The 13,549-nt window shown below is 38.1% G+C and overlaps 1 protein-coding gene and 1 long non-coding RNA gene across 2 annotated transcripts in view; one reads left to right on the top strand and one right to left on the bottom strand.

The window, feature by feature from the left end:
- Positions 1-13,549, bottom strand: part of tei (teiresias) — a 241,929-nt gene that overhangs the window by 139,236 nt on the left and 89,144 nt on the right. Inside the window, exon 3 of the mRNA XM_043423721.1 lies at positions 6,689-6,730. Coding sequence (XP_043279656.1) covers positions 6,689-6,730 — 42 coding nt within the window. The remainder of the gene's footprint in view (positions 1-6,688; positions 6,731-13,549) is intronic.
- Positions 8,630-10,372, top strand: LOC122413403 (uncharacterized). Its single transcript, XR_006261543.1, has 2 exons — positions 8,630-8,988; positions 9,156-10,372. It is a non-coding gene; the product is annotated as an uncharacterized lncRNA (long non-coding RNA).

Genomic DNA, 13,549 nt, shown 5'->3' with positions numbered 1-13,549 from the left:
TTCCATTTCAAAATTGGTCGGAAAAGAAGAGCAGCTATGAAAAGGTTGGGGAAAAGCACATCTAAAAATCACGGCAAGAAATCTTATCCACATTCTTGAAGACTTCTGAAAAATTCGTTTTCTCATGGTTTCATCGCGTTTGATAGACGCCAGTGATTGTTTACGTATCGGCGAAAAATCAATTCATCCGAAAGTTCGCATGGAACTATAGTGCAGCATGGAAATACTCGTTCATTTCGATGCACGTGGCAAATTTTCGAACATTCAACTGATATCATCCCATCCGAAACTTTTTTAAATCAGAACGTTATCTAACAATACCGGTGGCGTATTCCTCAGTGCTCTAATGAGATCCATTGTTACATGGCAAGGCAGGGAACTCTTAATCAGTGGTCTTATCAATAGAAAAGGATTTTTTGAACAAACGATCTTAACATTGGTGCTTTCAAAAGCTTTTCAATTGATCCCCTCCGTGTTTTAATTGTACGATAACAAAAGACGATTGTATGGAATTTCTTTAGCGTTGTACTATGACCAGCGAGCCATGAGTAAGTGCAATCTGTACGATTAAATTTCAACTAATTGCGACTAAACCATTTGTGTCGTCAAAAGTCGAATGACAGCGTTACCACACCAATCGAACCATTGTGAAAAAATGCATTTGACCATCCTTATTTCATTATGAACAGTAAGAAAAAAAAATCGTTGCAACAACTAAATGTCTGTAGTTGATATTTTTGTTGCTTCATCTAACATCCGCTCGCGATAAATAAAGAGTATTTCATTTATCTGAATCACTAAATTTTTGCTTATGTGAATAATTAACTAAACGAGTGAAACCAAATCTTTTGTTCACAAAGAATTCGGAACATTTGTTTATTTCTACTTAATTCACATACCCTTTTATGATATATTGATTTGAGTATCAAGTACTGAAGTATCCAAACGGTTTTGTGGAGAATAATAAATATTTTGTGAATCGAATCAGACTGGTCAGTTCGATATAACTCAAAATTCGTTGAAACGTACGGTCACTTTATCAAACATGATTTGTGAAAAATAACAAATAATTTGATAGTCGGATGTTTTTTTCTTTTTTCCAAAAATTTGCAGATTCCTAGCACTCACATTTATTTTTTTCAGTACTTTGAACTACAAACATTCACAATTTTTGTCCGCTTTTCAAGTACTATTTACTGGAGTATTTCGAAAAACTTCGGGATTATAAAAACAAGGGATTTTTCTTCGTAACTCATGACGTGCCGACTATCTATTTGTGAAGCCTCTGAACCGCTACGTACGAATATCATTTGGAACGTAAAATTTTCAAGCACTACAAGCCGAGGTGGGATACAAAGTACCTTTTCACCAATAACGAGCTGGGAGCCGTTGAGTATGGAAAAGCCCCAAGTGTTTTCATTCCGTTTAACGAATTTTTCTTTGTCATCTCGTTTACCTTCGTCGTTCCTCTATATGCCATTATATTGAAGTTGTTAAAGGGGAAAAGGGTAGAAAAAATATTCCACGGTCTTTTATAGTCCGTTAGGAACATTTTTTCGAACGCTCTGCGTATCGGTAAAGCTTTTCGTGTGGTACACATACGTTCGGTTTTTTGTGTACCTACCGTTTCTCTCACGTGCCGATTTACCCAACGCGTTACACGATCCATCAGCCATATAACAAGTTTTGTCGTCATTTTCGCGAGCGAAGAGGGAAAGTGAGCGCGAAAAAAAAACGGGAGAAAGACAGAGATAAAACGGTAGCACCGGAGGCTAAAAAAGTAAATTGCTGTTGGCTGGCTTGGGTGAGTTGAAAAGTTTGAAATAATAAATTGTATCTCAGCGAGTTCTTCGCTATACACGCGAAGGGTGCAATAGCCAACGAAAAATCCCTGTAAATACCAGCCCGGCCGTAAGTGAATTCGGCGATATGAGGCTCCACGGTAAGAATAAAAAAAACAAATGTTGAAGACACATGAGTTACGCTCTATGGACCAATATGCTGAGGAAAATAGCGTTTTTAGTACGGTATTTACGTGGACTTTTCAGGCATTTGTGTTTCGGCTGTAAAACGTATCCACACCCAGAGCACGTTAAACAAGGCACAGTTCGTAAATTCTTTTTTTTCATATACGACATTCATGAAACGGAAATTTTCACCCTTTGAAATAAATGATCGCAAACATATATACGCCACGTGATATCTCTGTTGATATACATACGAGAACGTGATTTTGAATATGTTTCGAAACATATTTCATATTCACGCTGTAACACAGGAAAGAAGACGAGAAACCGTGGGTATTATGCGGTTCATCATACGCGATGGTTGCCCCGATATCATTTACTTAAAAACACCGTGACGCAAGATTCTCTCCGTTGAAAAAAGGACGAGAATGAAATTTGGAGCTGACCGAGTACGCAATGGACGGTTTGTTCAAACCTTCTCGATTCTGCTACGATGACTATCGACTCTCGAGTATTTCAGATGGTAAGACGAAGGTTTTAAAATTCACTTTTAAACGTCAAAAGCTCGCTTGTAGTAAATTGAATGATTACTTCGAAAAAATATGACTTTATTATGTACTAATGATAATGAGAGATGGACGGAAAGGGATTCGAAAAGCTTCGAGCCCGACTAACTTCCTTTTCGTTTACTACAAGTTCCGTAACAGTTCTGAGCTTGGTCGTTAAGATTGCGCCCATATTTATATACTGCATTACCTCGGTGCGCCATTTTACGTCACGCTGTTTTACGAGAAGTGGATAAAAGCCTCTGAGGCTTTTCTTTTTTAATGGATAATAAACCAACTGGTCTTTAAACACATACATAAACGTATATGAAACTGTTATAAAGTTCGTGCCTTGAAAATGTCAGAATTCGCGTCTAACTTTTGGAGCTATTCCCAGAATCGATTTTTTTCGAAACTGTTCTAACTTTTGTCAATCGACATAAGAGTGTGTTGGACTCTCAAATATTGACGTAGTTGCACTTGTCCTCTCGACTATTAAAAAAAATTCAAGCGTTCAACTTACCACTGGTTTACTAGTTTTCAGTGAGAAACAAAAATCATTTTTATGACGCTCGAAAATCGTGTGACTCCGCAGATTTTCTAATCCAAGGATCGAATGCCTCGCAACGCCTCATAACAAAAATCCTCAGAGTTTCTCAACCCCATGTAATATACAAAGAGAGACGAAAATACAGAGCTAAAACTCCGTACATAGATGTAAATTATTCACGGCACATCCCCACGCATGAGGCACGATATGCACATGTGTAGAGTCCGAAAAGGAAGCTGAGATAGAGTGAAAAAGTATAGAAGTGGCCGAGAAATGTGCTATGAAATTCAGTGCACATGTGTGCCGGTATGGGTCTCTGTGCATTTCTATCTGCGCGCATGAACGCAAAAAGAAATAAGATTATGCCGCAACTTTAGACGCGAGTGTGCCTAATGGTTCTCCGGGTGCATCGGTTGCTTTTATCTAATAAGCTTCAAAAGCGAATGCCCCTGTACTATGACTGGAAAAACATAGATAAGTATATTAACGGGTTTTCGTTGCCGCAGAATTTCAAGTTGCCGTAGGTTGGTTGGGCGAACACGTTATATCAGGGTCCTAATTCGTTTGAACAAATATCTCCGAAACCTTGCACACCGGGTTGCGAATATTAAATTTTGATGCTAAATTTTATGAGACAGAAAATTTGAATTTTACGATGTTGTTTTTCCAATACTAGCATCAGTTAGTTTTAGACACGTTGACCCTGGAAACAAACCGAATAAGCTAAATGTGATACCGACGTCGAAATTTTCGATGGTAATTGACATCGGACTGTCAACTGAAAACATCCTGACTTCCTGATTCTAACTATTGTTGTAAATGCGAAATGTGTTTGTTTGTCCTTCCTTCACTCCCTAACTAAGCAACCAATGTACTTGATCTTTGGCATACAGTTAGTTGAAAGGACGGAGAGTAACCCAGGCTACTTTTGGTCCTGGAAAAAAATCAAATTCCCAAGATAGATTTACAAGAATATTCGTAAATTGTCCTTTCTTCGCGTCCCATCAAATCGACCAAACGACTGGATTTTTGGCATAGAAATAGTTGAAAAGACGGAGAGTGACATTGGCTACATTTGTGCATGGAATAACATCAAGTTCCCAAGTGAGATTTACGGGAATATTCGTATTTTTACAGTGAAAATCGCGCTCCTTCCAATCCTCCAAATTCACATGTCTTACCGGTTAATGAAAAAACACACAACATTGTTTACGCAAGCGTCCTTAAATAGTGCACTGTGCTCTATTGACGATCGGTGTTTTATTCCTCCTGGCAACACGTTTCTCTGGCAAAAGCTAGTTGACAAAATAAATTTGATGCATTCTTACTTCAATCATTTCTATGCACTCAATATTTTCACGGGTCTCAACATTTCTTCATGGATTTAATTACCTGGGCTTTCGACCGCCGAATGCTTAACGATAGAGCATCATGTAACAGAATATAACACGGATTGCGTCGTATTCAAAATGGCGTTAAAAATCAGCCACTAGACACACGAATGTATAATCTCCTGTACCTGGCAAACAATACATATGAATGCTGTCTATATGATATGCGATACGTACATAAAGGGCATAAATACAAAGGTGCGAGAGGGTCAGTAGTATACGGAATTGTATGGTTCGACGGCCACACGAGATCGACACCGTTCACAATAGAAGAAGCACCACAGTGATTCCGGTCTGTACATTGTCAGACACGAGTCCGGCAACCGCTCCGGCTCGAACTCATCACCTGTGCCTGACCGTAAATGCTCCAGTTCTATTATCGGCCTTCCCATTCAATGCTCTGGTTTAGTATAACACTACTACTATTCAGCCGAGTACAATAAGCCGTCTAAACAGTAGAGTGTTCTACACACTTCGTTGGGGACGTCGTACAGTGCGTTTTTCTACGCAACCCCGTGTAAGGATGGGCCATGACGTTTGTCTGATATTTATTTATCCCGGATTTGGGAAACAGTCGTTTCTATTGAATGAATTTGAATTTCTATTAAATGAATTCGTTTCTATGAAATGAAAATGAATTTATTTTATCATCTTTTTCCATATATTTGATAACTTCGGAGAGTAGTTTTAAAATATAAATGGAGATTATCAGAATATCGTAATGCTGTGGAGCGGTGCGATATTATTTCATCAAAAGCGAGCGGACGCGAATTTCAAAGCACACCGGCGCATCTCGTGACTCGTTTGCAATCAGATAACAGTATTTTCCCGGCTATAGGTGCAAAGCAACAACGAACGTGACGCTCGCCGTAATTATACCGGTGAATTAAATAAACGAGCTCGAAGTGGAATTGGAGGTTTTAATCAAGCCGTAAATGTTGCTATTTAGCCTCACGTTTATTACTTATTTGCGAATTCTTGAGTCACCAACGATCTTTCTGACCAACGTGTTCATCTGAATCGAGCAATAACCTCTTTTTTCATACAACACAATCAATAGGATACTCGACCTGCTGTGAAAGGTTCTCTTGAAGGGCGACTTTCTCATATTTCAACCAGAAGCTGTAACTCGTGCAAAAAAATAAGCTTTTGATTGCCTAACGGAATTGGCTATTTACCTGAAGAGGGTAATTTCTCAACGTATACCACTCTACCAAACGTTTTGAACGCAAAAATCTACTGGGAGTATGAGAAGCATGTTTAACTCGATTATGAATCAACTCGCGTGTGAGTATGTGTGTTTAGATAGACCGACTACGAGATTCATGTTTCAGAACGTTTCCAGTAACCTGTAATCCTTTTTCAACAAAAATACATTCGAAAAACTGACTTTAAAAAACACGTCTGTTATCACAAACACTAATAAGAGAGCTTTGAATTTTCTCTTGGAAAATTATCTCCATTTGTAACGATGAGAAGATAAAAATGTATTTTTTATTGAAACGAAGAAAAAGTTAAAGCTGTTATTAAAAGAGATCCTGCTTTAGAAAGTAAAAAAAAATCTATTGTTTTCGGAAATGTTTTTAGGATGGACGGAAATAACCATAGCGAACTTTTCGGTATAATTTCAAGGATATTTTTTCAAAAGCAAAAAACCACTTTTTTAATGTGAGAATCGGGACAAGTACATTGACAGCCCTGTCGTCTGCTGGCCCGAGGCTCTCGCCGAGACTATACTTTCTCTGAATAAAACGATTCACCGTGGTGGGGGTAAAATTGGTATGTGATATGGTTTATGCGCAAAGTCTAATGGTCGAAATTTCTCTGCTGTGTACAATGTGGAGATCGTAATTATTGTCTGCGACTAAAATCCCAAATTTTTTTCCATTTTCATATATTTTCCTTCCATATGAACCTACAAAAACCCGAAAAAATTGCGAAATTTTATATTTTTAACGAGTTTGAAAGAAAAACACTTCTAAAGAAAAAGAATATGACTTTACCGTGTTGTAAATATCGCATTTTGCAATTTTTTCGGGTTTTTGTAGGTTCATATGGAAGGAAAATATATGAAAATGGAAAAAATACGGCGCGTGATCGTGTATCAAGTGATAGAGAAAAAAGGGGCATGAGAATTATCGAGCGCGAATGCGCCGATTTTCAGACGCAATTGTTCTATTCTTCGGCCTGAAAAAATATCGAAAGTTATTTACGAATATCAGTTGGCTCACTCACCTCCCCTCGACGAGTCGGTGGGATTAACATGTTGCCGCAAACCTGTAACATCCAAAGAAATATCGAAATGAATATTTCGAAATGATTTGATAAAGAGGAATGAAAAATAACTGGTTAAAAGTGCAGTCTGATGATGTACACTTGTAACAGTAGAAAATGAGCACGAAATAGAGTATGAAAAAGAAAATAAATAAAGCCGGAGAAACAGAAAAAAAATAATCGTAAGTAAGAACCTTATATCCTGGAGAGAAGGTTGGAAAATCTACAATTTTTCAGAGGCTAGATAGACTTTTATCTCCTGAATGTGTAGCTTGCACGCAACGCTTACAGAGTACAAGATTTGCCGGGTAGACAGATTTACGTATACATACATGTGGCCTTCGTATAGATAGTTTTGTATGTACGAAAGAGTCACCTTTTATAGCAAAGGAAAAAGAGATTTCCCAAGTCTTTTACGAACGAGTATATATGGGATATCTCAGGCTGAATCAAGTCTTCTTTACCCTCACGAATCTCCGTTTGTTCGGTTCGTTTCGACTTTGGTACGTCGTATAATAAAAAAGGGTGAAAATGATTGCGGGACGATGCTCACATAATAAATAAACAACTTTGGTCCTGTCTTGTCTTCTAACAGAATTATTAAAAATTAAATTCGAAGATAGCACGTCGGTCTTTAAATGTTGATCAGAACAATTGTTTTATTTATCTATTCGAGAACGAAATGATTACGAACATTTGTTCCACGTACTATTTGGGCCTATCGAAAAATAATGATTATTTCCATATTGAAATTTGTACTTTGCATTCCGCAAAGGAATTAAAGAAACTTGTCGAAAGCTTCTTTCGAAAATTCGAATTTATCTCTCGATCGATTCTTTCAAAATTGAAGAAAGAAATGAAAAAAGGTTTTCAAGCTTAATTATACGTCGGTATTCGTTTCACCACAACATACCACATCGCATTGAATCATTAATCCATTGTCACAAATTTCACATGAACCGATAATTGAATCATCAATCCAATCAAATAATGTTTATATACATATATATATATATATAAACAGCCAATGAATAAATGGAGTCAATTTAATCGGTTCACTGGCTTCGTGAATACGCCAGACATGAAGCATCAACGAAAATATATAATCGTGAAAATGCAGTGCCACTTCGTCATAAATCGCTGTCGAAAATCCATTATTAGAATTTCGAATTAATAATTGAGGTTTAACTCTGATTATTATAGAGGCGAGAGTAATATCGATGTCAATCACAATTTGGTGAATTACACAGTACTTTGCGACGTGGGAAGAATGAGGAGAGTTGAACGACTCATTGATTTCCGCCCAGCAAAAAATCTGCTTCGTAGTCATAAAGATTTTTGAAATTTTGAAAAGTCATTTCATCAAATGTGTGAACGAATCGTTTGGTAATAAACATTCGTTGAGCGCGAAATTTTCTTCGTTCTCACCTCTCAAACTCAAGACCTATCTTGAAATTCGAAAGAGGTTTAGAAACCATGTTGAATCAGCACACTTTGACACGAATTCATAGAAATTTATCGCCGAAAATATCAAGTCGGAAGTGAAAACATGAAAAAGATATTCTTTTATCGAACGCACGTACTGACAAGATGCTGCCCAAATTTTAAAACACACCGATGCAAGATCGCGGCATGTTTATAATCTCATAATATTATATCTTTCAGGTTAATGAACCACAAACAAACGTGGAATACAAACCCAAACAAACCCAAACAAACCCAAATTTTAAAACACACCGATGCAAGATCGCGGCGTGTTTATAATCTCATGATATTATATCTTTCAGGTTAATGAACCACAAACAAACGTGGAATATATCATAACTGACACAATTATTGAAAGAGTCAAACGAAAACCGACAGCATGGCCGTTGTGTATATTGCTGTTTCGCCATTCGATTGTCATTCCGGACTCGTGATCGCCTCGTCAACATTCCTTCGGAAGTAAACTGAAGCTTTTAGTGTCGGTGTTCATCGATAGTTTCGTCTGAGACGTTTAAATTCGTTATTCAACATCTTCACCCCCAATGTCGATCGATACTCAGATTTTCCTTAATAAATGCTCAATACTACTGGAAAATTAACGATCAGAAGTGAGCTGAGCAAAAGACGAGAGAAAAATTGAGCAACGAGCAAAATCAAAGTTCTCGAACATCAGCATATACCACTAAATAAAAAAGTATTCATTTCAAATATATCAGTGAGTGCAGAGAGTTCACGATTTTGGGCTGAATATAGCGAGCAGTAAACCTGCCCCAAACGTAAGAATTAATAAGTTTTGTTAAACGAATTTCGTTAACGGATTGTCTAATATGAGCCTGAACATGACATCGATTCAGCCCATTCATAGAATTGTTCTATTCATCGGTATTATTTTTTATAGTGTGTCACTTATTACAATGTACAGTTCATCATCTCGTACTTAAAGGACACTCGTCCCCGTCTGAGATCACCCCACAATCGAACGGCACTAGCCAGCTAGAGGACTTCCTAAAGTTAAATTCAAACACCATCACAATTCCTTTAAATACGGAACAGAATTGTAAAAAATCTGCACATCATCTGCTGTTCTCTGAAATATTTTGTTGGCTACTGAATCACCAATATATTTCCAAGACCTGATCATCTGACAATGAGCTGTGGCGAAAGTTCTGAAGCAACCATTTGTAGCTACTTTTGACGCGAGGGAATGAAAGTGCACCTGGAAACCGTCGAGCTCAGTACAAGGCCCATTTTTCTCTGAATTAAGACCCGTTTCGAGACTTCACGTAAAGTGTTCTTCTCCATGATCGACATCGAGACTTTTTCATCATTGTGAAGTGTCATCGGGAACTCACGCAATCATTCCATCTTCGCAAATCGATTGGAACACAACATCTGTGGTCACAGGAAAAGGTCAAACACATCGAGCCCCGCTATCTTTCGATACAGATTTTTCTGTTCTTGTGCTTCAATACGAGGTAAATTATTGGATATTTTTACGCTTAATTTTCTACGAATTTTGATGTCTCGGACGTGGAAAAAATATTACACTCACAGTCTTCTCAAACCGCTGTAAGAAAGCCACAGCCGGGTACAGTCTCGAGAGAAATTGTCGTCCGTAGAATAAGTGCGATAAATATGTTTACGAACTTAGAAACCTCATAGACTTTCATATTTTCGGTGAGTGCGATGCAACAAAAGCATATGCACGAGGACTAAAAGCTGTTACCACAACGTTATCGAGCGCACTTACCATTTTTATCTGTCATTCGCGAGAGCAGCGAGTGTTATGAAAATGTAAGCGAACGACTTTATGGTGTTCCCGAGCAAAATCGTTCTTTTTCGTCTACATTCATGCGATCGAATAATGCTACACATTGAATCTTCAAGAAAATTATAAGAAAAATGATTATCATAGTTCAAAAAATGTATGAAAAGTAATGAGTTAGGAAAATTTCAATTCACATCACTGTATTCGAGCAATTGGACCAATGGTGTCATCAGAAATTTGAATAAAGTTAATGATTCATCAGTAGAAAAACATTACAACATTAGCTCCATTCGAATACATCAGGCGCTGCTGTTTGAGCTAAGAAATCTACTAGTTGTCAAAGAAAAAACTGAGACTTGTATGCTATAGAAATAAAGAATATGAAAGAACAATGGCTTTTGTATTTTTAACATATTTACATTCATTTGTAACTGGAACGAAGTTGTTATTATTGACACAAAAATATGGCGACGAGCTTAAGCTCACTTCAGCACTGCTTGCAATATGGTCGAAGAATATTTTTACTAAACTAAAAAGCTAGAAAATCGTTCTTACGATGAAAATATTCTGTAGCTGTGACAATCATGCTTTTTCGTAGTGAATAACTGCTCATTCCCTGAGGTCAAATCTCATATTCGATGTACAAAAAATGCAAAGTTCTGTGTGCAAGTGAAGAGGAGACTGCCTTAGCTAATTTTCAATTGTGTTGTATAGCGAGGTTACAAAGATGAATGTAAATATTACTCGATTCGACGAATCTACGCCATTCCAATATAAAGAGAATGGAGTTCGATCCTGAACTGTTTGGCAACTTGCAATCATTAAACAACAGTGTTTCCTAGGTTGGTCTCGTTATGGGAATTATTCTGCTGAAATCAGCTTCAAAACACACGAACTTGGTATTTGCGAACTTCTGACGAATCTCAACTTTCGACAAATTCAAAACCGTAGTGCCTTATACGATGAAACTGATGAACTTTCGGTGCCTCTTTTTCCAGCTACAAGATACGTCTCACGCCACTTTGTTCGCAACTCCATGTCTTGAATAGCCTAGATTCACACGTCATTCCAAAGTTTATACTACGCTTTGGAAAACTTATAGTATCTGCTCTCCGTCGCTATCCGTCGTGCGGATTCTTTCCATGCACTATTTTATTCAATATACTCTTGTGCCTTCTGTGACTGGAGCAAAACTTCGATGAACGTGGTGTTTCATCAAAACGTAAGAACAAGAGAAGTATAAATATAGAATCTGATAACTGCATTGCTTGTGGACGATAGATTGAGGAGCGAAGTTACGAACTCAATGAGAATCTGGTAAATGAAACCAAATTCAACAACCTCTTTCAGTCACTTTTGCAAAAGAATCTTGTAAACAAATCTAAAGACATTGTAACACCTTGTTGGAGTTATCTTCTAGAAGTTCATTTCAACTGATGCGTCCAATTGGCATGGCGGAACTTTCGCCAATATAATTCGGCATAATAGCTTATTCCCTGGCTATGGCTATTCCCCTGGCCCGCTTATTCTTATCGCTCATGTATAAATAGGAATCTCATGCTAATGTGGCAATGTCGGATGTGCGTCCAATAACAAGGCACGCTAACATCATACGGTCTGCTCTCTTCTCATGCCCAGAAGAAACACTCCTGCTGAGGAAGACAGGGAGAAAGAGAGAGAGAGCGAGAGGGGGTGAGAGGGGAGGGGGTGTATAAACGTATTCATATCTTCGTACCTCCAGAATGAGTATATTCATCTGCTGGGTTATAAGTTAACCGTCATAGAGAGCGAGAAAGAGAGAGAGAGAGAGAGAGAGAGAGAGAGAGAGAGCGAGCGAGCAAGAGCGAGAGCAAGGGATGCAGGGATCGTAGTGGGGTGGTGAGAAAGATAAGGAGAAACGTGGGTTGACTCGTTATTCTGTAGAGCGATAACGTATCATACCTCTATAACTTAACGCCGGTCTCGTCTTGTCCTTTCCCTTGGCAAGGGCCTCCCAGTCGTGCTCTCCACTGCGCCATACTTTTCATTGCCTTTCTATATGCTAAGGGAAGTTACCACAGTAAGGTCAGCTACACTTGACTGAAAACGTTCACAAAACATATAGGTTCTATATGTCATAATATTTTTATGTTTTAACGCTCATTGCAACGTTGTATTTCTATTGGAAAGATGTTCGAGTTTCGGAAGCACCGAAGCTAGGAACGAGGATCTCTTCTAGACAGTAAAAAATGAAGAGAAAAATAATAATCAGCAATAAAGCACAACTCGTCAGGAGAAAACTAGATCGTGGAACGATATTAGAATTCTTGAGCTTCGGCTTCAGCTTTGAAATTAATTTGAGCTTCCTGAATTGAACATCCTTGATAGAACACTCGGTAGAAATATATTTACATAGCTAACCATATATAGAGCGCTTCTCTCCCGAGATCAAAGGGCGATACAAACAATAATCGCCCTCCCTTTGGTGGGTAGCAGACCTTTGTCCTGAGCGCCAACGGATATCTTTTGATCACAAGGTTCTCTATAATGACACCTGAACCTCTAGAGCAGGATATGTTAATCAAAGGGGGATGATTTTACTCAATTCGATCGATCGTCACGATAAAAGCAGCATCGTTTTCCTGCGCTTTTTTCTTCACCACGGTCTTGTTACTCGTAAAAAATAAATTATTTCAACTCGAATTGGTAAATTATCACTCACTGAGTAAGGACTCGACATACCAAAATAGAAAAATCTTTGCTCTGTAACGTCAAAAAAGTTCCATTAAACCGAATTCATAATTAAATGCATATTTTTCCATGCTCGTCGAATTACGGAATAAAAACGCTTCAGAAATTCGCTAAGCAAGATTGGAACTTGAATAAGGATAAAAAAAGGAAGCCAACTGAAAGAAAATATTTCGTAGATTACGCCCAGTCTCAAGATGAGAATTCTGAATGGTAATTGAAATGGTATTCGTTGCACGAGTAACTCGTTACTGTCCGATTCTGGGTTAGACTGAAAAGCTCAGACTTTTAATGCTATCTCATTCGGATTCCGAGGCTGAACCTGTCTACCGAGCCAGCTGACATGAAACACAGAAATGAGGAAGAGAGCGTGAGGTAAGATGAGCAAGACGGAGAAATAGACATCGAGAGCAAAGCGAAGACACCAAATGATATTGTAATGCCGGATTCAGGACTCGAGAATAAGGCTTTCTTCCAAATTATTATGGTTAGTGGAGAAGGTTGGACGAATTCCAAGCCGTAGAAGGACACGAGTATCCGCATGCCTAGCAAGTTGGAAAACGGCGTCAGTGGGTGTTTTATCCACGTTGAGTAGCCTCCTCCTGTCAGAGGAGATGAAAGTGTACGAACTTTTCGACAACCGGCTATATAACGAGGATATCAGCTTCTTTTTTCGTCAGTTATATTACGTGATACCTTGCTTGCCTTCATCTCTTTTCGCGATTTTTTTTTTCATTTTTTTTTTTTTGCAGCACGCTCGGCTAGTTGAACGTCTAAATATAATCGGAGCAAGAAGAAAATTTAATTTCACAGTTGTCGGTCGAATAGATGATGCGTTCATT

Source organism: Venturia canescens, chromosome 7 (assembly GCF_019457755.1).
Source record: "Venturia canescens isolate UGA chromosome 7, ASM1945775v1, whole genome shotgun sequence".
Classification (NCBI taxonomy): domain Eukaryota; kingdom Metazoa; phylum Arthropoda; class Insecta; order Hymenoptera; family Ichneumonidae; genus Venturia; species Venturia canescens.
Note: the sequence above shows the minus strand (reverse complement) of the source record. Positions and strands in the feature narration are given on the sequence as shown.